This window comes from Cydia strobilella, chromosome 6 (assembly GCF_947568885.1).
Source record: "Cydia strobilella chromosome 6, ilCydStro3.1, whole genome shotgun sequence".
NCBI classification, from domain to species: Eukaryota; Metazoa; Arthropoda; class Insecta; order Lepidoptera; family Tortricidae; genus Cydia; species Cydia strobilella.
Window position 1 is genome coordinate 19,137,350 of NC_086046.1, and position 25,494 is coordinate 19,162,843.

At 35.2% G+C, this 25,494-nt stretch overlaps 2 protein-coding genes across 2 annotated transcripts in view; one reads left to right on the forward strand and one right to left on the reverse strand.

The window, feature by feature from the left end:
- LOC134742216 (23 kDa integral membrane protein-like) overlaps window positions 1–16,738 on the forward strand; it is a 31,388-nt gene extending 14,650 nt beyond the window's left edge. The window contains exons 2-5 of the mRNA XM_063675233.1: window positions 7,075–7,257; window positions 13,823–14,005; window positions 15,464–15,709; window positions 16,302–16,738. Coding sequence (XP_063531303.1) covers window positions 7,075–7,257; window positions 13,823–14,005; window positions 15,464–15,709; window positions 16,302–16,376 — 687 coding nt within the window. The 3' untranslated portion in view covers window positions 16,377–16,738. The remainder of the gene's footprint in view (window positions 1–7,074; window positions 7,258–13,822; window positions 14,006–15,463; window positions 15,710–16,301) is intronic.
- Window positions 16,739–20,902: 4,164 nt separating this feature from the next.
- LOC134742571 (23 kDa integral membrane protein-like) lies at window positions 20,903–24,134 on the reverse strand. The gene is made up of 5 exons (XM_063675783.1): window positions 23,984–24,134; window positions 23,402–23,590; window positions 22,508–22,684; window positions 21,757–21,996; window positions 20,903–21,176 (listed from the first exon to the last, which is right to left on the reverse strand). The coding sequence occupies exons 1-5, from the start codon at window positions 24,044–24,046 to the stop codon at window positions 21,081–21,083; spliced, it is 765 nt and encodes a 254-aa protein (XP_063531853.1). The 5' UTR covers window positions 24,047–24,134; the 3' UTR covers window positions 20,903–21,080.
- Window positions 24,135–25,494: the final 1,360 nt, after the last annotated feature.

Sequence of the window (25,494 nt, forward strand, 5' to 3'; positions counted from 1 at the left end):
GGCCCTCAGGTGTCCTATCACCAAAAAGATTGAGATATAGTTCGTAAACTTACTATAAAGTTCGTAGCCACTCGTTATAAAGTATAAAGACTACCCAAAGGGTAAAAACGGGGGGACCCTATTACTAAGACTCCGCTGTCCGTCTGTCCGTCTGTCTGTCACCAGGCTGTATCTCGTGAACCGTGATAGCTGGACAGTTGAAATTTTCACAGATGATGTATTTCTGTTGCCGCTATAACAACAAATACTAAAAAGTACGGAACTCTCGGTGCGCGAGTCCGACTCGCACTTGGCCGGTTATTTTTTTTGGGCAAAGGCCTCCCCTTCCTCCCGCCACTTGGCTCTATCCAATGCACATTCCCACCACTCCACACTGAATGTATCGAGATCGTCCCGCCATCTCCGTTCCGGTCTGCCTGCCCCGAGATCCATCCTGTGGGATCCAGTCCGTGGCTAATTTGGCCCAGCGTTCTGCAGATTCGGCAGATGTGCCCTGCCTAGTCCCATTTCAGCTTAGAAAGACTACCCATATCATGATATTTCTAAACTAGGCATCATATGAGTATATAACACAACGAAACAATTTCATACAAAGCCATCGGTCACGCTCATCTTAATGATAATGATTCGCCCTTCGCGCACTGATGCAGGTGGATCAACGGAAATTCGATGCACCTATTCTAGCTCAAGGTAACTGGCCTATACATACATAATACGCATATACAATTGGCGATATTCATGTAAAGTTGAAATAGACTTACCTACATACCAGGCCAAAAGTATGGAGACAACGTTGCTAATCGAAATTAAACTATCGTGAGACATATTTCAAAATATTTATATCTCTAAGGTACGGCCAAAAGCGACTAAAAATACTAAGTAGCAAGTGAAACCGTAGTTATCTAAATATTTTGACAACATTGCCTTTTTAGGGTTCCGTACCCAAAGGGTAAAAACGGGACCCTATTACTAAGACTCCGCTGTCCGTCTGTCCGTCTGTCTGTCTGTCTGTCACCAGGCTGTATCTCATGAACCCTGATAGCTAGACAGTTGAAATTTTCACAGGTGATGTATTTCAGTTGCCGCTATAACAACAAATACTAAAAACAGAATAATATAAATATCTAAATGGGGCTCCCATACAACAAACGTGATTTTTTTGCTGTTTTTTTCCGTAATGGTACGGAACCCTTCGTGCGCGAGTCCGACTCGCACTTGGCCGGTTTTTTAATGTATTATGTTTCTATTATTTTTGTATATTGGTAACTAAAAACTTACAATTGTCAATTCCAAAAGATAATAATATACACCTTTTTAGTACGTAGCTAAAAAGATTAAAAATAGTAAGTTACATGCATATTTTAATTGGCTTACAATAATATTATATTTTAGTCATTTACTTTTAAAATGTTCTATTATCAATTAGTAAAAATACTAAAAATCATATATGTATAATTTTGTTTTCTAATTGTCCATGATGTATAAAAAAGCCATTTCATGAAAATCACGGTTTTCTATTGTCATATAAGCTTATTTTCATATGTTTGTGCATGGATAGGTATAAAATTGTTATGTTATATAATATAAAGAATTAAAGACTGAGAGACAATAGATCATAAGGAGTCACGATCCTCAGCAGTGAGGGAACGATCAAGAAGATGAGAGACAATCCACGGCCTAAACTGTTGAACTACCCATCCCAACCCCATCTAAAAAACTCACTAGTAGAAACGACATGTTTGTCAAACTATACTTACAATGTCTATAGCAAAGTTCCCCATTAATGCCAAAGCCATACGAGCACAGAAGACACTCTTGCCACACCATCGAAAGTTTCGTCATCGTTTTTATTACGGCCCATTTCCCCCGCCTAGTGTCGTATAAGGTAAACTGACCTATTTTAACTGCCGAAGATGACGTGGGATTGTATAAATGATGGGAAAAGGTGGCACGTGTTGAATGTGTGAGGCTCCGTAGACGATTAGGTAGTGCAATGAGAAGGTTACAACGACGGGACTTAATCGCGTAAAATAAGTTTTAAATTTACCTCCGACGTTTCGAGGACGGCGTTGTCCCCGTGGTCTCGGAGAAGACTGGCTAAAGTTGACATCAACATCTTCTAGGCGCGCGAGTTTTTCGAACTACCCGCACTTGGTCTTGTTTATTAACTTGAACGTTTTGCGCACTAGGGATGTCACCGGGTCGACACACAACACTCACAATATTCGATTTTCACTCGTGAAAACTCGCGCGCCTAGAAGATGTTGATGTCAACTTTAGCCAGTCTTCTCCGAGACCTCGAAACGTCGGAGGTAAATTTAAAACTTATTTTACGCGATTAAGTCCCGTCGTTGTAAATAGCAATGAGGAGGTGTACCGTATGGTGTACGTAAAACCACTAAACTATAATCTAAAATCTCAACTATTTATAGTCCAAAAGTAACTCGGATATCTTAGTTCAGGTTCGAATATTATTGTACTTAGTTATAAGGCAACGTAGTTTCATAAATGTACCTTTTTCACTAGGGCCACAGAATTGTTTTATTGGACTATAATGTAGTTTCTAAGGTACGTTTAATAAAGACATAAAGTCATCGTCATCATCTTCTTGGAACCTGGAAACCAATTCAGCGAGCACCAAGCAATGACCTAAACTGCGAAAGATGGCCGTGAAAACATTGAAAACTATAAAGACTAATTATCTACTCAAATAACTGATTAAGTATAGTTTACGATTTGCGGGATTCTTGTTTTGCTGGATTGTTACGTAGGTACCAAAGTAACTTTTATTTCATAGGTACACAACTTCAAAAAACTAATTCTTAATTAAGGTGTTTAAACCAACAGTTTAAAGGTTGATTACCTTCCTATATTCCTATTAGGCGTAGGCGCAACATTCCGCTAAAGACCAATAATATAACGTAGATTTAGAGTAAAACACAAATTTCTCCAGGATGGTACACATTTTCCAAGATGGCTGCGTCCTCGAGGTCCCCAAATGTCAAATAGTGTGGACATAAAAAAGAGACCTTTAATTACCATACATACCAAATTTCATAATTTTGGAAGAGATTTCGAGGTTAGTCTTAATCCGATTGTGCTATAAGTATTTCTCAAAATTTTCGGAATGACCTCCAAGTTGACAGATACCTCTGGCGCCGTCTGTGTGCTTTAAAAGTATGGGAATCTAACCAAATGGGATATGTAAATGAGAATGGTGAGACATAATCACATTGAAGCGACCCGTCATATGATTACCCGTGTCCAAAACCGATTAGTTGTAAGATGCCGTTAAATATGGCACTGACAGCTGTCATTTAATACAAAACACGATTAGAGACGGTTTTACACAACCAGCCTTTTGAAAGGTATTCAAAAAAGTTAAGAAAATCAGTGATTATAGAGAGTTGAGATTTGAGTTCAGTCGACGTCAGACGTCAATTTTGTACTGACTTTTTAATAAGGCGAAGAATGTAAACATATCTTTGACGTTGAAATTCAACGTTAAAGATGTTTACATTTAACGGTTGAATGTACAAGTACAATATGTTCTATTATGGAAAAGGAGATACTTGGTTTACGTATAGGTACTATAGGTAGGGTTGGGTGGGTTGGTGTTGGGGTAAAAATAGTTTCAATGTTTATTTTTTACACATTTACTTGTACATAATACGTTAGTAATAAAAAGAGACCTGATAAAACTGAACGACGAAGCTATCAAGTGGATTAATTCTCTGGAGTTAGATTTATGATTTCTCTGTATCTGTATATATTAACATAATGCCATACGATTAAATAAAATAAAATAAAAAGAGGGGTCACCAATTATAGTCATAATAAAACAGTAGATAAATTTGTAAGTGTCATAAACTCCTTATGTATTTAACTATCAATCTAATTTTGATATTTCTGTCGTCCTACCTCGACTTTCTTGCATTGGTATATGGGGCATTATCTATGAAAAGGGACTTTATTGTCGATGGCGCTTACGCCGCACAGCGTCGCGCGGCATTGTATTTATGTCGGAGAATCGTTTATAATGGTGTAAGCGCCATCGACAATAAGGTCCCTTTTTATAGAAAATATCACATTTTTTTTTAATTTTGACTAGTTTTACTACTATTTCAAGGTACTACCTACTAGAGTTTTGAATGATTCACGGTTAGTTTCACTAGACTTATATTGACCGGGATATAGACCGTGATTACCTTTTGTATTATTTGTGAGCTCCCGATATTTCAACGCAGTTACATGCATCATGTTCACGGGTGACTGAAGATAGCGGGTGGGTGTCAAAGTTGTGTAGACAGCGCTCTGTCTACCCTCATTCTTGCGCGTCGGCTGCGTTCACTTTCAACGTTACCAACGGTCGCATTCACACTTGTTGGTCCGGTCGCGTTCACACTCGTTGGTCTGTCCAAACACACTACACTCACGGTGTCACTACGTGTGTTTGATTCGGATATCACTGGTTTTTTACACAAACAAACCACAGGATTCCACACATTTGACAGTTTAAACCCATCTTCACGATTGAAATACAAAAGGTAATCACGGTCTATATCCCGGTCAATATAAGTCTAGTACTACCTACTTCCGAATAAAGATCCAAAAACAGAAATAAGTATTGTGTAATCCTTAGATCCTAACAATACGATTAGGCAACTAAGATATCATTAGATCCGTGGGCGTCGACAAATGGGAGAGAACAGCGATAATTGGTAAACGCTGCCCACTTGAGATTAGACCAACATATCATTTGAACTCACGGTCATGAACTCATGGTGTAAACTTTAATTTAAAACCTTTGTCAATAGGTATATTTAACCTAAAATTCGGGACTTGATTTTTTGAGATCGGTGTTACTTCAAAGTCGTTAGTTGTTTACTTAAAAACCGGCGAAGTGCGAGTCGGACTCGCGCATGAAGGGTTCCGTATCATTACGAAAACAAACAGCAAAAAAAACACGTTTGTTGTATGGGAGCCCCATTTAAATATTTATATTATTCTGTTTTTAGTATTTGTTGTTAAAGCGGCAACAAAAATATATCATCTGTGAAAATGTCAACTGTCTAGCTATCACGGTTCATGAGATACAGCCTGGTGACAGACAGACGGACAGACGGACGGACAGACGGACAGCGGAGTCTTAGTAATAGGGTCCCGTTTTTACCCTTTGGGTACGGAACCCTAAAAAAGGAAGCTTCCCCTTTTTACCAATAGTTTGCCAATTTGAAACCTCATATATTTAATGTAAATCCTGGTGTAATTTTGTACCTAGGTGATAGAAGATATTATGTACGTGATTTTACTCATTTCTATGATCAACTTTTACTATAGCAGTAATTCTAAAACTACAAAATTCCTCGGGGCCGTTTATGAATATTGCAAAGATAGATATAACTCCGTAATAGATGGATACAGTCTAAGGAAAAAACGTGCCTCGAAAATCACGAAAATTTGATTCTCGATCAGATGGCGCCACTAGTTTTGGCCTACACTCGTATAGAGGGCGTTGACTGTTTCGTTTGTTATTTATAATTTTAACGCATACCAGTGAAAGAACATGGGTCAAAATCATATAAAAATAATTAATGCAAATAAAAAAATCATTTATCCATATTTAAATACATTTTATCGTATTTTTATAAATATTTATTTTTAGTTTTAAAGTGTGTCGACAGATGGCAGTGAATTTACTGGGGTTACAAAATTTACTATGACAGTACCGCTCTAGTATAAGTTACTCTATGATGAATATGAATACATGTTATGAATAAGGGGGTAATAATCTTTAAAAATGATCATAAACAAAGGATATTACAGGAGAAACAACTTTTGTTTTAAAATCTTTGTATGAATGAACCATGAAAAATCGGCTACCGTCGAGTGTCGACAACATTACGAGTAGGTACCTACTAATGAATACCTGTTCCAAGCCAGTTTTTTGGATAAACAGATGTCTTTGGATTGTGTAATGTCGTGATGTGTGCTTACGAGTAGCTTTTTCTGGCACTGCACCGGTAATTTGATTGAGGTATGTCAACGGTATTTCGTCAGCAGATAAGTAAGTATTCAAGTAGACTTTCGGTCCTTGGTCGTCAGACACCAAAAAACTAGTAAAAGAAATTTCTACCAAACTAGTCCGGGTGTCTGGGACCTCTGAGCGGGCGCATTTTCTGCGCAGAAGCTCAGCCTCACTGTGCAGAGGGGGAACGCCGGTGTCCTGGGTACAATGCCTCAGGCTAATTTAGGTTTAGATTTTGTTTAATCTCTGTTTTATTAATAAATTCAAGTTCAATCTTTGATATAGAAAAAATATGTTTTTTCCTAACCGGTCTTCATGATTATCTTATCTTATCTTATCTTATAGTTTCGGGGGCCCTTTCGGATACACTTCGACCCATAGGGATCTTTTGTGCAGTTACCCCCTAGAAAAGATCCGTCCGCTACTCAAGAGCCTTCCCCACCATCTCCATATGCCGGATGATGGACCTTATGGGTAGCTTTTTGAATTCCTTTGGTACCAGGTAGCCTGTTCCAAAGTCCTTCATTCTTTGTCTGGCGAGGGCGTGACATTCACACATAAGGTGTTCTATTGTCTCTTCCTCTTCGCCACACATACGACAATCGGTGTTGTCAGCGTGCCCCATCTTGGCCAGGATTCCCTTGACCCCGTAATGGCCAGTAAACACCCCCGTTATTATTTGGAGTTGCCGTTTGCTAAGTTTCCAAAGCTTTTTGCTCCAACCAGAGTCTAGTCAGGTCTTCATGATTGGAGGAGTAAGTTGTTTGTTGGGAATTAGGGCAATACGAGTAGTAAGGCTTGAGATCTGCAGTAGCATTGGCTCATTTACCATCAGATAATCATTATGATATTAATAAAATTAATCAAGCGTCATCGTCACCAAAATCTTCGTCACTTAGTGGTCACACTTTGAGCGTTTGATCAAAAGTCCAAAATTGGCGCTCGTTTAATAATAAACGTTTAGACAGTTAAGATTTTTCCGCTCCAAACTTTAAAATTCACTCATTATTCTCACACATTTTAACCACCTCTTTCCTTTTTTCCAGATCTTCGGTATCGTCATAATAGCGACAGCATGCGTGGACATGGGGATGATCCAGGGCTTCGCTGACATGCAAAGTGGACACGAAACGGACGCCGTACTTATAGCAGTCGGCGTTCTCATCATTATAGTGGCTGCATTTGGGTGCTTCGGCGCGTGGAAAGAGAGCCCTAAGCTTCTGTATATTGTGAGTAGATATACCTATCTCTTTCTATCCAGTAGTGTTACTTGAGGTGGCATCGGGATCCAGGGTTTGATCGACATGCAGAAATGGACGTCGTACTTATAGCCGTCGGCGTTCTTATTATCATCATCGTGGCTGCATTTGGGTGCTTCGGCGCGTGGAAGGAAAGCCCTAAGCTGTTGTATTTCGTAAGTAACTAATAAGCTTAAACGTATCTTCTGATAGGTATCTATCTACCTAGTAGTGTCTTATGAGATGACATGATCCAGGGCTTGGTCGGTATTTAAACTGGGCAACACATCAGATGCCGTTTTTATAACGTATGATCCAAGGCAAAAAAACGCGTCACTTTTGCTGAAATCTTTTAACTTTCTTTATTATTGTGCTTTATTAAAAATATTTGTACGGAAAACGACGCTTCGTGCTAATATCATAATACTAAATGAGTTTATCTATATCATGATCAAATTACCTATATGTCATCTCAGTCATATATCTCTCACTAGGTTCTTTTATAATTCTCACCTTACCTTAGTACATTTCGAATATACAATCTAACACCTAAGAAACAAATCCGACTACTATTTAGATTACCAAACGTTGAGACGATACGGGGATTATGTCAAATCTATTTCTCGCATAATCATATGTTCCGCGTCCCAAATCTCGATCGCGTCTATTTTTGTACCGCAGTCTCCGTAATTCGGTCACCAGGTCCATTATTTAAGACATTTCAGTACTTCTGGGAATGCTGTTATCCATAGCTCATTGACATTAGCTAACCAAGGCTGGCTTCGAAGTCTGTAACTAGTATGGGTAATAGATCACATTTTAAATGGTATGTTTAGAAAATGAGAGAAGCGATGGTAGCAAGTGTCAGGAGAATGTGTCCAGCGAAATTAGCTTCATGAACTCATTCATTCACTTGTGATAGTGTTGTTCAAAATAAGATCTTAAACATTCGGAATAAAGCATACTCTACTGGTATTTTAGCATTAAATAGGTATGTGAAGAGATTGAGTGACTTTAAACGAGGTAATGGTTTTGTTATTAATGAATGAATTTGTTAGGTTAAAGATTGTTTTTAAAGTGAGGTAAATACGGTAAGAGGAGCTAAATTGAATAAGTAGTTTATAGTTCTCGTGGCAGATAATTTTCCTGAATGAATATTCCATAGATTCTCTTTCCCCCTATCGCCGCTATACTTACTTAACCTCGTATCTGCAACACTCATTTGATGACAAAAACACCCGTATTCCGAATGAAAGAAAAGCGACATTTCCATCAAATGATTGTTGTTGTTGTTGTTGATGATTGCAGATATGAGGTTGAGTAAATATAGCGACGCTATGCGCCTTTTACCCCACCTCAGTTACTGTGTCACATGTTACCTACATAGTTAAAATATGACACAATTTTTCAGTTAAATAGTTATAGTTCCCTAGTGTACAGTGAACACTACCTTATACTTCATAGTTGTTAATACATCAGGCTAAATTAATAATCGCACGCGACAAAACCCTGCCTATTTTTTATGAAATAAATAATTATGTCCGTTTTAATGAACGTTCAAACGAAAAACTTAATACATTATATGTGTCATTTACAACTATTGTAGACCGTTACCTACCTATAAGTACTAGGTACAAATCATACTTTTTTCATAGTAAAGTCAAAATTGCGTTTTTTTTAACTGCACTAACATTGATTTAAGACTGCTAGTTTTAAAAATTACAATATATCTTTTCATAGTAAAGTCAAGATATATTGTAATTTTTAAAACTAGCAGTCTTAAATCAATGTTAGTGCAGTTAAAAATAACGTAATCTACAAGTTTGGTACTGAAGTAACCCAAAAATTGTTTGTTGTCAATGACAATGTTTCAGTGGTTTCAGCTTAGGCAATAGTGCTTTCGTATGTCTGTCTCGCTGTTCTCTTCTACAGGTCGCATTTCTCAACAAATTCTTGTGAAATTTGGTTGCATTTCGATAATTAGGTACCTATATATAATTTTTGGGTCTAAATTGTTTCCCATAAAGTTTTAAGTCATAATGTATTAATTGTTTGTCCGCCTTTTCATTAGTCATAATTTGGTTTTTCTCAGAAACGCGTAACTTTTCAGGATTGCCATAAAACAAACCTAACCTAACCAAATCTACCTATAGGATAACCTTACGAAAATCCTGAAAGTTTACGGTTTCAGAATTATGACTAATAATAATCTGACAATAATTATGTCAAACATAGGGACCCCATAATTTTGTGTATTCCGTTTTTGGAAAATTTAAAAATGGCGGAGCCATTGGGGATAAAACAATAGGTTTGACCAAAGTTTGTGAGGTCAGTCGGTAAAGGATGACTCACGTTAGACCGGGCCGTGTCCGGGCCGGAGCTTCCGGCGCTTCGTTTTCTATGGAAAGCACCACGTGATCACCTGTCATGTCATAGAAAAGTAAGCGCCGGAAGCTCCGGCCCGGACACGGCCCGGTCTAACGTGAGTCATCCTTTACTCGGTATTACTTAAACTTTCTACTTTTAGAAAACATAATCGATTAAACTACTAACGTTGTAAGCAATCAATCCATTATTAATGTACTACATGAAACGTAGTTAAGCTAAACGATTACGTTTACAGAAACGTAGTTGTCTAGGTAGGTACAATCGGGGACATTCCCGGTGAACCACTTCAGATTTTTTTTTACCTCGATACTTACGAACGAGCTAAACTCCGCCTCCCATAGAGATAGGTAACCAATGAGGGCTATCGTTTTTTTGCTCACCAGTTGGCGCCTCTGTTGATCTTCTTCTTCTTCTTCTTTTAAAATTATGGCTTCAGCCCAGTGGGACTATTTCGCCAGTATCAAGGTATTGAGAGGTTTACAAACGACAAAAATTGTACGGTTGTACAAGACAGTGTACGGTGATTTGTTAGCTCTTGTAAATCGATAGCTAGTCTTTACAAGAAGCACGTGGACTACCGGCCGTTGACTCCAAGATGGTGGTTAAACGCGCTTCAAAATTAATTCTCCATTCACTGCACACTACCACATTAGTTTACTGTATAATAAGCTATCGATATTACACTTTAAACAATATTAATAAGCAAAAAACAAAGTAATTAATCACGATGCTAACTATCAAGATGGCGCTCGAACCGGAAGTCCGCCTCTGTTGATGGTGGTCCAAAATACTAAAGAACAGCTGTCAGTCATTGAAGTGACAAGTGACATTTGAGATTTCGAACTATGGAAAAGACCACCATCTACACTAGCGCCCCTAGCGGCGAATTCATACGCGTTAGCCCTCATTACTATGCATTTAGGATTGTACTTGATGTTAATAAAGAAAAGGTTAAAAACAGGTAATGAGATGTCTCATTTATAGTTTGTACAAGCAATAGGTAGTAAGGACAGGGCGTTGTTGTTTAGGCTAAGCTTCGACTCCCCATTAAGATAACCAGTTAAGATGCATTTTGGATTCCTTATCTTAGTTTGCAAATGCAGGACGTAACAAAGACAATGGACGGTAATAAACTTTGCCTCGGCTAACCTTTTTTTACAATAACCACATATTTAAGTGCCATGCTATTTATTGGTCATGACTTTTATGATATCCCCTGACCGTCTGCAAGACTTTTAAACTATTTTTGCCCTTAAGGTGGTTCACCGGAAATGTCCCCGATTGTACATACATTTAAAATTTATAGAGTTTCTAAATACCACTGGAACTGCGTGTTACTGTTATTACTGAGACTGAGCCATTAATTCCCAATGCACTTGACTTTGTTAATCGTTCCCTAAAACAAAAATACGTAGGTATTTATTTATAATCGCGTTCAAAAATATCTCTGTTGATAAAATAAAATAAAAACCTTTAAGAGCGTACGTACAGTCAGCAATACTATTCGCTTAGCACCTTTGCATACCAACTTCTATGCAGGGGGGTCACTTTTCTCTGCAGCTGACTGTACATATGGATTGAAAGCTTATTTAATGCTGAATGATTACAATAATTTAACGTAATTTGCTGTCTCAGTTTTGCATAATTCTATGAAATATTCGAAGAAAAGTTATAAAAAACGTGCAAAAAATATGCGAGCTGTTCAAAGCGATTTTGATCATTATTTTTTTCTTTTTTTACATGGTTGAATCTTACATAAAACAAAAGCTGGATCTTATATCTTTCTTAAAATATATAATTCATATGTATTGGACTGCTAATATTGCAACTGAACGTGTTTTACCAAACCTATTACCTACTGGTTGGATGGCAGTCAAAAATTTTTAAGGGTTAGCTAAAGTACAGAGTTGACGGCGAACTAAATGCTGGTGATAAAATAACGTTCTAATAAAGTAGTCTCATACAACTAAACAATTGTACCTATTTTATTAATGTGACACTGATTTTTACTTGTCTTTGGAATGTAATTTATCTAGCTAATATATATATATATATTACTATTGTATTTTAGGAATAAGTCTATTGTATACCCTAAACCGGTTGATTGTGACACTTACTATTATAAGATACTATTGTAACATCTGTATACTGACATGCACAATCTGACAATAAATGATTACTTACTTACTTACTTACTCCCTTTTGTAAAGTATAATTTTTCACTATCCACCCGCGTATTCGCGACTAACGACAATCCCAAAGTAAACAAGTAGTAAATAAAATCGCGATCTAAATTTTAAACTAGTTATATTACGTTTTGATCAGTATTAAACAAGCTTTCAAATCATAACAAACTTTTTTTTATTACATTTTATCAGTTTAACCTTTGTGACAGAACTTATGACCTGACTAAGTATAATATTTAGTATTGTTTTATTTATTTATTTGTAAAAGTCATGTACATGAGATGTTATTGAAGTTATACAGGAAGCTTCCATGACACCCTGTCAGGGCACACAAAGTCTTATATCTAGCTTATTACTAAATTACATTTATAGGCCATGCATGCTATTATTTATAATTAATAATTGAATTAATGTATAATGTATGGGTTAGAGAGATTTTTTTGTATATGTATGAGGTATAAATAATTACAATAATAAATTCAATGTCAATATTTGCTTAATTGCTATGCTTGATACTTGATAGTTAATTTCTCTTACAGCGACTAGGTTTCCTCATTTAAAAGCTCCTCCACTGAGTAGTAACATTTCTGTACTGTATGAGAAAAGTTTTTTAATTTTTTGTGAAACTGTTTGTCATTTGGTTCCAACTTGATCTCATCGGGTATTTTGTTTACTACTTGGATACACAAACAATTGATTTAATTTAAGTAACCTCCCGGGTTACAGTAATATACCGGAAGTATTGATCCGGGTATAGTAAGTAGGTGTGTTCAAGAAAACATTACTAGTGCGTGACAGTCGATCATTTCGATTTGACCCGTGAAATCAGGCCATGTTCTACACCCACTCATTTCCTTCGTATACTACAGGTACTTCTAATACTATAGCTACTTTATATCAATAGTTTTTTGAACCCAGTTTTTTTATTAGTTTATTTATGTCTGTAAATTCATTCAAACTTTTTTTATCTAAGTCGCCAGCAAGTAGGTATCAACACGCCTACATTTCGTTTGCATAAATCAAATATTCATTGCTCTTTGGATAAATGAAAAAGATACAATGAACTATATAATGAATGTATTCCTAATAAGATAATAAGCTAAACATCTCTTACTTTTCCTGTACAATTTGATGAACCACGAATAAAAGTTTTGGAATACCTACATACATTATTATTGTTATTTATAAATCATTGTCACAATACATAATATAGTTAATTATCAGAATAAAAAAATACAATTTTTTAAACTATAAAATATACTTACCTACAAAAAAAAACGAACGCAATTACAAAGAAAATACCCCTTCTAACAAGTATATATATATTAATGTTTTCTATAAACAGCAATTTTTTTCGTAATTTTGTGGTTATTCTCATAGTAAAATTTGTTTAGTATAACCCACATATTTATTGGCGGGTTAAAATAGAATATCTTGGGCTTGGCAAAAGCTCGAACGTCATCATAAAAATCCTGACATTTGCAGTATAGTAATTTCTCTAAAAAAGCGCCAGCTAAATCCCTTACTCCGAAACCTTTAGAGAAGCACTAGTATCTTAAATCGCCACCATAAGCTGTTGCTACAGCATATCTTTCCCTTTTCTCTCCCCAACTACTAACTTTTGGCTACCTTCTAGTGATTAGTTAAGATTTAAAAAAACCCTGACACTCTCCAAGTCCCCACAACCCTCAACATCCTGACAAAGTACTAACTCTACGCATAGTCAAGCCCCTGAGTACGGGAAGATATTAAATCACATTTAAAATCGGGTCTATCGCGAATTTATTTTGTTACCTTTATTTACCGACGTTTCGACAAAGGTTTTACTGGTCGTGAAACCGACCCGACCGACCAACCGACCGACGTGGTTCGCGATAGACCCGATTTTAAATGTGATTTAATATGTGTTCAAAACGCGAAAGTTTTAAATGTTATACGGTCAGATGTAAACAAAAACTCATCTTGTCTATCTTCCCTTCCAGTTCGTCGGTTTACTGATCATCATCATCCTCCTGGAGCTGTCCGTGGGTATCGCGGCGGCAGCGCTGCGCCCCCAGATCGAGGAGTCCATGAAGGCCAACCTGCGCAAGTCCTTCATTAACAACAAGTCGCTGCGCGAAGAGGATAACGATTATCGTGCCTTCTGGGACCGCATTCAGTCTAACGTGAGTTTTGAAATGTTTATCTAGTTCACTATTTATTTTATCCTTAACAACATTTTTAGCCAATAAATCTTCGCTTAGTTTATATTGATATTTCTTTAATTTAAATCTTTAACGCACAAACATTATTTATATATTATATGTATACTCGTATCGATTTGTACAAGAAAGAAGATTTGTTTGTGTTGCAAATGCCATGCAGACTTTCGTCCGATTCCAGCGATAGGTTAACGATATCTAAAAACACTTTACAATTAACCAAAAATTAATCTTTCTTCATCATTTTTGTTAACTTCGTCGGCTACATGAGTGCTGTTATCTTCTGAAATCTTCCAGTTCTAATTCTGCATCAATCAACACCGATTTTAAGTATTACCTCACTGCATCTCATTTTTCATTACTTTGCTTCATTGTTGTATTCTTTATTCTTTATTGTATTGCAGTCATGTTCATAATACATTAGGTGTTACAGTTTGAGGATGGTAGGTACATGACACCCTGTCAGGGCACTCAATTTTCTTAAGTCTAGGTAAAATTACATGCATCTCATACAAATAGCAATAAAATCTATATTTATAACTTTATATTTTATCGACGTTTATGCAACGTTAAATGTCAAGTTCGTTAAGAAAATTAGTAAAATAATAAAATAATGATGCTAAATATTAAATGTCCAGGTTAATTTATAAATAGATTTAAATAATGTGAAACAATATAGTTAATATTAATTAACTATATGTCATTTTAGAGAATGCATAAATGTCAATAAATGTTTACAATAATATTTCAATAAAATTTAATTAATTCAATTTGGGTAAGTACATAGCATTATTTCAGTGTTTGGTCATTTAGAAATTCGTCTATTGTGTAATATGCTTTCTCTAGAAGAAGCTTTTTAAGCGTATTTTTAAACAGTTTATCATTCGGTTCCTGTTTTGTACTGTCGGGTAGTTTATTTGTGATTATAATACATTGATAATAAGGTCCCTTTCTGCACATAGCTAACTTAATATTTGGTATGGCTAACTGATTCTTAGACCTACTATTAGTTTTACAGACTTCTCCTTTGGTTTTAAACAATTCCGAAAACAATTTTGGTTTCTAACAAAAAGTGCACACTCCAGTATATATATACACGGTAAGGTAAGTAGTCTATGTTTTACTAAATGAGGGCGACTGCTGTTTGGTATTCGTGTGTTTGTCAGAATACGGACGCATTTTTTCTGCATTATGAACAAATCATTGGCGTCAGTGCTTGGGTACCACAAGACCACACCATACCATGTATAAGAGATATTACTTCAAACTACCATAGATACTATAATAGTGCCTTCTAGTTCTATTACTCAGCCAGCATCGATTCTTAGTCTATTTCACCGAAAACTCAGTCTAGGTCTGTGCCAATTTTAGGGACAATAAATTGTTTGCTGCTTTTTTCACAGTTTATCAATCTCTTTCCAGCTCCAATGCTGCGGTATCACCGGCCCCAATGACTACCGCGCCAACGACCGCGGCCAGGCCGCCATCAACCCCACCTACAGCTGCTGCCCTCCCGACAACTCCGACAAATCTGCCGAGATCAAGCGCTCCGAGTGCCTTAACGCGGGATCGTATTACGAGCAGGGGTGTGAGGACAAGGTGCTCAGTGCGATCCATAGTGCGGGAATGACTGTTATTGTCTGTGGGCTGCTCTTCTGCTTTTTGGAGGTGAGACTTGCCTCTACTACTACCAGTGAAATCACAAGCAATGAGGGCTATCGTTTTTTTGCTCACCAGTTGGCGCCTCTGTTGATGGTGGTCCAAAAGACTAAAGAACAGCTGTCAGTCATTGACGTGACAAGTGACATTTGACACTTTGAACTTTGCGAAGACCACCATCTACACTAGCGCCTCTAGCGGCGAATTCATACGCGTTAGCCCTTATTGCTACCATTTTGTGTTGTTTTCTGTGACAGTTCCTAAAGTAAGGATTTTTCTTACTCTATTCATTTCTTCTATTCATATGCACCATACTCCTGCACCCCTGACAGATTGTTACCGACATACCGATAATAATCATCAATCATGACGGTATAACAGCTATCAAGATTTGCGGTCTGACTGCCTCACTAGCTTGTACTTGTAGTGTACTTTTCTACCGATTTTTAATTTTTTGTAATTAATGGCGTAGGAACTAATTAGCACAATAAAATACAAAATGTATTATACAGAATAAAATTAACTCCAATTTAACCTTTGATTTTTTGTATTCTATTTTTTTCTATGTGCAACTTTAATTTATTGTTTTTATATATTTCAGGTTGCTGGTATCGTCCTCGCCCTTTGGTTGGCGCACGCTATTAAAACTCAAGGAAAGAGCCGAGACACGGCTTAAGTATTTACTTGAATTGTATTGCAAGAAATAGAAACATCAGTAGGTACCTATTCTTACGACCGACCTGAGTTGGTCGTGGCAGAATCTTAATTCGTTTGCTGCAATTGTTTACTGATTGAAAAAAATGCAAGATTATTCTCCATTTTTGGAATCCATTAAACAATGTATTCTAGCTCTCTTGAAATCTCTCTTTAATATGTTGTCTCAATTATATTTAAGCTAAGAGTATAACGATTTTTCATTGGATGGTTTAGTTAGACATAGTATTTAAATAACGAGTAGCTAACTAGCTACTGTAATTATTGTTTTAATATTAATAGATTACCTATTTAATAGAAAAAAATATTGTCACTGCATCGTTTACTTCTTAAATATAAATATGCTAATCTTATTTAATTGCGATATTATCAAATATCATTATTAGAAAATAATTCATAATATTTTGATATATTTTTTTCATAAAGGTGCATTATCTATTCCTCCAATATTTAAAAGACAATTAATTATAACTAATTATACCTAATCTATACTGAATCCACATGAATCTAAAGAGTTTTAAGTATAAAGTTATATTGAAACCGTTATCTAAGAATAATTTATAACCATAGTTTTAATATTTGTTACCTCGAATATTATATAGGTATACGTAGGTAAAAAAAGTCTATGTTAGATATTAGTTGCTTAGAATTAGATATAAAGCGTACGGTCACCTCAAAACGTAATATTGTGATAATTCTTAGTTTTATTTCTAAGAACATCTTATATTGAAATCTTTGTTTGGCCTGGGTGCCATTAAAAATATGCCTTTTTTTAAATTCACTTTCAAAATTGAAAACTTAGGTAACAAAGATTCTTGTTACCTAAAACCTCACCTGACTGACTTAATGTTTGATCTTACTTTCATGGTCTATCTTTCATCATTTAATTTCATGAATGTATGAATGAACCTTAAAACTGCTGTATATAATGCTTTTAGATTGTAAAATAATATTAGTATTATTGCACTTAACATCTAAACCAAAGGCTACTTGTTTTTAAGTAGAATTAAATATTGTGTATCTGTATTTCACCTCAAGGTTTGTGATACATGCACATTTTGTATTATATGTTATGAACTCCCAATGTATGCTTGTTCTAACAATTTTCAGTTTATTTTTGTTACAATCATTATTTTCTGATTAATATAAACTCCGAAGTTTTCCAATAGCTTTATATTTTGTCAAAAATTCATTTCAAAAAATAAAATAAAAAATCTGCTTTTTAGACATCTGTAGCGACCATGGAAATTAAATAAACTGTATCTACTTTAGTATAAATAAGTAATTATTTTTATTTAACATATGGTTTAAGATATTTATTTACTAGTCACTGTTTCAAGGTTTGTATGTTTATAAATACATCGTATGTTAAATTTGTTTATTTGGGAATATGTTAAATTACCTGAAACTCATATCATATGTTAAATATAATTTTGTTACAAAATAAACGTGTTCCAACTTTGCATTTTATTTACAATTATAAATTGGTAATAATAATAATTTAGACCTTTAATTGATTTTCGTAAAAAGATAGTGCAGTGTTGCATCAGTTGAACCTAAATATATTTTTATCTAGACATTTAAAAAAATATTTTAATATCTTTATTGTAATATAAATATTATATTGTAATATAGTTATGTGTATAGCAATAAAACTCGCGGTAGGTGTTTTTTTTATTATTGAACCATAAATATAGCCATAATTATGTTAATGAAGAAGATGGCTGCATACATTCAACACATAAGCATAGCTAACAATACATATATAGATTTAATATATAATTCAAAATTTAATTTATTCACAAATACCTCCATAGTCATTATGAAACATGCAATATCATTTTGGCATTTTACTTTATTTAAATATTCCCATTCAATCAATTATAATAAATTTATATAAAATTTCTAAACTCGTATGAAGGTTGTCGTGTTTTATTAAAAATAGACATTTATTTTTATATTATTTAGCATTTTACAGAATGAACCAACCTTAATTTATAAATAATACTAAGTAATATCAATTTCCTCTTACATATAATATTCCTTAACAGTAAGCAAATATAATACGTATAAATAAATATTGTAGGACATTCACAGATTGACTAAGTCCCACGGTAAGCCCAAGGAGGCTTGTGTTATGGGTACTCAGACAACGATATATATTATATAAATACTTAAATACATAGAAAACACCCATGATTAAGAAACAAATATCTGTGCTTATCACACCAATAAATGCCCTTACCGGGATTCGAACCCAGGACCATCGGCTTCACAGGCAGGGTCACTTCCCTGGCCATGTATTATTACTTAGTGCACGAAAAAACCATTCACTGTACTTAGAGGTATACGTAGACTAATTGGACTTATTAATTACTACAAGTTTTTTTTTATATTATGTTAAAATACTTCTGCCTGCAATCATAACGACCAAATTTAATTCTATGACAAAAATATATCAATTTAATCATTTCTATTCTTAAAATAGATTAATGCGAGGTGTCAGAGCATCTACTTTGTCTAGTTCTATCAGTGTACAGCCACATAATAAGTAATAGTATTGTACAGCCTATTGATGGGCTATAGGTAAATACTTAATTTATTAAGTTTTTTATAATTATTTAATAACTTCTTACGAATGCTAACTCATTGTTCTCAAAAGTATTTAAAAATTACTGCAATTCATCATCAGACGATATAAATACTAACTTAATTAAAAAAATTCAAATAGAAAGTTCTATAAACTAATTTAATGAGAAAAATTGTGTGTTGGAAAGCAATAATAGTATATTGTGTGTGGTGGGTGGTAAACAAGAATTTACTACCGAGTGTGAATTGAAGCCCGAAGCCAAAGGCGAGGGCTTAATTAACATGAGCTCAAAAAGGGAAATAAATAAAACTTCTGCTTAATTTCGTACATACATTACGGCCCTTGGTGGAAATTTAAGATTTATGGACCGCATCGCCTACGTGTAATATCACCTTTTACGAGAAATTGTGATGAAACACCTTATTGCAGAAATGGAATTGATAATTCTTCTGGTATCCTATAAAATAAAATAATTATACATATATCTACAAAACATCATAAGATAACGACTATACCCGGCCAGTCATAAAGAAAGAAATATATAATACATATATGTCACTCTTAATTGCTGTACGAAAGAGACGAAGGCTTTCTCCTGTCATGCAATAAAAATTTTGCTTTAAATTAGTGTACCATTAAACATAATTAATTCCTAACTAAACAATTAACTAAAATAAAAATTAACTCACGTACTTAAGTTAAATAAATTAGCCAAAAAATCTCACATCTACAAATTATACAACCTTTTCTATAAGTATTTTGCAAATCAAGCAAGATCACTATAATATACAGCGCGCAGCAAGCAAACAACGCGTAACATACCTTGTAACATACCTTGTAACATACCTTGTAACACCAAACAACATTTCTCACAACATCGTAGGCATAAGACTTAAACTACGTAAATTCGTATTCGATCGTTTGCTACACGGTAAAGCTATGTACCTATAGTGCATAGTGCGACTGGTTAGAATCAATCATGCACTACGGGAATCTAACATCTGTTATGGCATTTTTAAATAATCCTTTTGAATTGATACCTGACTGATGACCTACACAATAAGGTCACATTTGGCGTAATTTACTTTCCCCTTCGAAGATAAAATTTAAATGAATATTAGCTTGCTGATTTCTAATTAGGTATAGTTCTAAATATACTATTGACATTTAGAAGAGAGTCCTACTTACTATAGAATCACTGACTAAAATAAAGATAATGAAAACATGAGTTCTTCTACACAAAAATATTATGAAACAGTTAGTGCATCTAGTGTATTAACTTCATTCAATTCATAAACGAAAGTGCACTAATCAATATATATTATAATAATCTATTCTAATTTAAGAGTAGTATATTTTTACAGTGAATATTTTAATAATGGTAACTATTTAACAACCATCGGTTACAACTACTTGTTTAATTGAGAGATGCACCGATGCGACGAAAAAATATATTTACATTACTAACTATAAATATGTAGAACTATTAACTATAAATATGTAGAACTATCATCAGATATAACATAAGTGCAAAATCCATTTGAGAAACATACAACTCAAGTAGTACTGAAGAAGCAGAGAATGGCAATAGAGATTAGTTTGAATATGCGTGTTTTCGATTAGTTCTAGATTTACATAATTGGTCCCATGTGGCTCTATAGCCTCAGCTGATTTGCTTAAACCTACTTATTATCACAGGATACAGCTACGGTTCATAGAACTGTTGTACGTTTCAAGTGCAAAAGGTAACATCTACCGTGACAGCACCCGAAGTTCAATTTCATTGTGCATTTTAACTATTACCAATTAAAATCATTCGACAGAAATAAACACGGCTAATTTCATTGCTATTAGATTGACTGAAGTAAATATAATAGCAACAGCAACACTTATTATAAGTAATTTAAATTATAAGTTCCTCCTCAGATACTTATCGAAAATACTTAAAAAAATACTTATTGCTATTAATACAAAAGTGTGAGTGAATTCTCAATCGTACACAATTCTACATAAAAATGTCTTCACAAACATAATAGTGTTCTAAAACGTTTACTTATGCAAATGCGATGCTGATTGTTAGTTTTCGAAATGTGCTTGTAGATTTTGCTGAAGCTTTCGACGTTCCGCTCGTATTGTTCTGGCCATCCACATCGCCAATATGATGCAGACTAACTGTAGAATCAAATGAATAAAAATATATTAATTCGCAATTATTTCTAACTATAGGTAGCTATTTATTTGCTAGTCAGAAATATAGACACATTCGCTCGATGATTGTACAACTCTTCCTCTCTTACTAAGTAGGTATGTAGATACTTCAATAATAGCAAAAGGGTCTCAAACCATGCAATATACATTTTGAAATTGCTTTCCAATTCCAAAATATAAGGTATCTTAAGATAGAAAATCCGGCCAAGTGCGAGTCGGACTCGCGCACGAAGGGTTCCGTACCATTACGAAAAAAAAACAGCAAAAAAATCACGTTTGTTGTATGGGAGCCCATTCAAATATTTATATTATTCTGTTATTAGTATTTGTTGTTATAGCGGCAAAAAAAATACATCATCTGTGAAAATTTCAACTGTCTAGCTATCACGGTTCATGAGATACAGCCTGGTGACAGACGGACAGACGGACAGCGGAGTCTTAGTAATAGGGTACCGTTTTTACCCTTTGGGTACGGAACCCTAAAAATACTTATTAGATGGTCAATGGTTTTTCTAGTATGTACTAAAACATTTCCTTAACTCACCTCTAGCAAAGCAAATATAACTCCAGTAGTAATGAAGATGTTTCCTTTCAAGGCTTTTTTCTGTCGCATCGCCTCTTCACATCCCCTTGCATAGTAACTCCGATCAGCCAAGCAGGTACCATGAAGGTGTTTTCGAGCACCACCATCTCGAAGGCCATGAGCGCGGGCGCAGCACGAAGGTGGGATGTCGCGGTGGATGATGGCATAGTCTTGAGGGCCGTCGACGCCGCAGCATTGATTCTAATCGATATCAGAAGTTTTACTTAGTTTGAAATTGAAAGTCCATTAGAAACATTGACAAAGTGTCTTGGTTTTAATTTAATTTCTCGAAAGTTATTTTCGATCCTAAGAATTTTTGATGAAGTAGTAAAAACCTGTACCTAACCTATATTTTCTATAGTCATTTGAAAATATTTTTGTTGATGAAATATAGGTATAACACCTATCCGCCGTATAAGTTGTTCAGGATCAGGATATCGGTGTTAAGCTAATTACTGAAGCGGAACGAAGTTTTTCGTTTCAGCAAGTTCCAGCTTTGGCAAAAATTATTTCGTATGTCGGGATGTTCTTCACTACAGATCTTATTTCTCAACCGATTCTCGTGAAAATTTGTGAGCAGGTTCTAGAGTTACAGATTTTTTTTGTTCAGTTTTTGGATTTTTTTCAAAATGGTGGAGCCATAGGGGTTTGCGAAGTCTACAGCTCATAGAGTCACTAGTAATACTTTGTCAACTAGGTAACGCAATCTTACCTCTGACTGTAAGTTATCCCAATAGTTCCGATGGCTGACAACTTCATCATCGATCGTTGCGTTGCGGTAGAACTGGATGCGCATCTCGCTGCCCCCTCCCACCCAGGCACTGAGCACGGCTGCCCCCACCCCCACTACAACCTCCACTGATACGAGGAATATGAAGAAGCAGGCATGCTGAAAGTAAAACATATAAAGATTATTGTTAAAACCTAGGAAATTTGTGATTATCAGTAAACAAGAAAACGTTTACTATCTACAATACAAATATGAATTCGTTGAATACTTGAAATTGCTCAAACCCTAAATTCAGAACAATATACTTTACACAGCAAGCATCATGGTCAGTAGGTGTAGTGTACAGTCAGCGTCTATTGTAGCGGATGAAAAAGGCGCCAAAAGTATTTGGCTCCCTCATGGCACCCTCGAATACCATTCCAAATTGAGAATTATATCTACAGATCACGTTCAAAAGAATTTTACACGGTCTAAATTTTCTACAAATAGAGTTATAAATATTGTTTTAATTCGAGAATCTACATTTTGACGCATAGTCTGATACGCTACTATTGCTGCTGACTGTACCTTCACCACTACTAATACCAATTGACGATCGATATTAATTGATTCGATAACCCAAGGACACCAGGCAACTCCACTTATCAGTTATGACTTTCTGAAGCTTCGTTCGATGATATAAAGTAACGTATACAGACAAATTCTAAGATCAGAATCTATCTTAGATATTCTTATAAGTAAATGTAAAATAAGATAATGTATGTGTGTGTGAGAAGATTCCTCGATCTTTATAACGACTTAAAAAAAAGAGTTCCACAGGGTACTCTTCCAGGTCCCAGACTTTTTCGCATCTGACTCGGTACTTAGACTACTTACCACGTATAATATCTTCACATGCTCCCGAAGGGCTCCAATACAGCCCAGCACCGCAGTGACGACGAGACACAAGCCGAGGGTCAAAAGGAAAGTCAGCACCCCTCGAGACAAGGCCGCCTGTTCGTCGGGGCGGCTCTTGCGTTCACGCATGTTCATCACGCAGATCGCCATTAAGATGAGACCGAAGAGCTGGAGACAATATATTCAGAAGGGTTATATTCGCTTACCTTTTGTCAACTATAACAAATATCAAAAAAAAAAACATACATTTTAGATTTTAAACAGAGAAAACATGAAAGCGACAATAGGAAATTTGAAATAAGTGGATTTTGAACTTTTGTCATTTTTAGCTTTAGGGAAATTTGAACAGTTTTTTTTGCATACAATATTTATAATAAAGCAGTTGTAAAAGCAAATAATAATAAACCGAATAAAAGTGAAAGCAAATGCATGCATCCACATTCCGCAACTATTTTACCTCCTTCAGTCAAAGCGTAACATGGACACGTAATACCATAACATCACAAAACAATCGATAACGCTACGCCCGAATTAGATATTGATTCCAAACAAAATACTTACGATACATGTAATATTGAATAACGTGAGGAAAAACTTCATGCAGCGTATGCTGCGGGACTTCATTTTAGCGGAGGCCGAGAGGCCAAAGTGACCGATGTCCGAAGCTTAGGACGAGACCAAAGGAAGTGAGGCTTATGGACATCGTATCGATCATCTGCATTTGACGACCCCTTGGGTGATTATAGGAGCGCTTGGTGGCGAGCGGAGCGAATATTTATGAAGTATCTATTAATTTTTGTGTTATGTGTTATGTTACTGACTGAGGATTTGATTAAATCATGTCACATGTTCAAATGATGAATAATTACTTACATCTATCAATATCAAATCTTAGATACCTAATCACTTCAAGTTTATTTTTTTAAATAATACAAGACATTTAGAAAGCATTTATTTGCTAGACTTATATTGACCGGGATATAGACCGTGATTACCTTTTGTATGTATTATTTGTGAGTTCAGTCACCCGTGAACATGATGCATGTAACTGCGTCGAAATATCGGGAGCTCACAAATAATACAAAAGGTAATCACGGTCTATATCCCGGTCAATATAAGTCTAGTGAAACTAACCGTGAATCATTCAAAACTCTAGCATTTATTTACATAAAAAATGTATACTGTACTAAATTAAATTAAACTAAATTAATAACTAGCTTAATTGTAAAATAGGCCCCTGAATATTTAATATTAAACTTTATACCAGATAAACAAATTCTCAGGATATGATGTCAATAGTGGACTTATGAAACATAAAAAAATTCAATTGCATTATAGCTTTATTACTTTGAATTTTATTGATATCTAAAAACTCCGATTTCGTCACTTACGGCGCGATTCGGGAAATGAATTAGAGATTCACTAGATATGAAATAGTAAAGATATGTGACGTCCCACTGTTAAAGGTACCTTATGGCGGTTGGCGCTTACGCGATTATTAACGCCGCTCCAATTAATATTGGAATTAAAACTAATTAATTACCCTTCAAATTATTGCGGCGCTATGCGACGTAAGCGCCAGCCGCTTTCATATTTCATCATCAATGGCCACTGCATCCCTGACGGATGATTGTTGCAACGCTGTGTCAAGAGCGGTTGAGACGGCCAGTGAATCTCTAATTCATTTCCCGAATCGCGCCTTTACTCACTAATGATCATCAAAATTCTTACAGTACTTCTTGAAGTCCTAGAAAGCTGAAATTTGGTATGTAAGCTAGTATTAGGACACAAACAACAAAAAAATCCTAAAACATTTAACTCTTACCCCCCCAACCCCTTAAACTAGGGGATGGAAGTTTGTATGAGACTTCCGTAAATTATGATGCCAGAGGTCTGAAAATTGATATAGGGACTCTTTGTTATAAATAATAAAATACGTATTTCAGGATTTTTATTTTATCATCCCCCTTCCTTTAAATTAGGGGATGGAAGATTGTCATAAGTAACCTACAAAAAGTCCCAGCAGAAACATTTTCATGTAAAATGTTGCCAAGACGACCATATATCTCGCA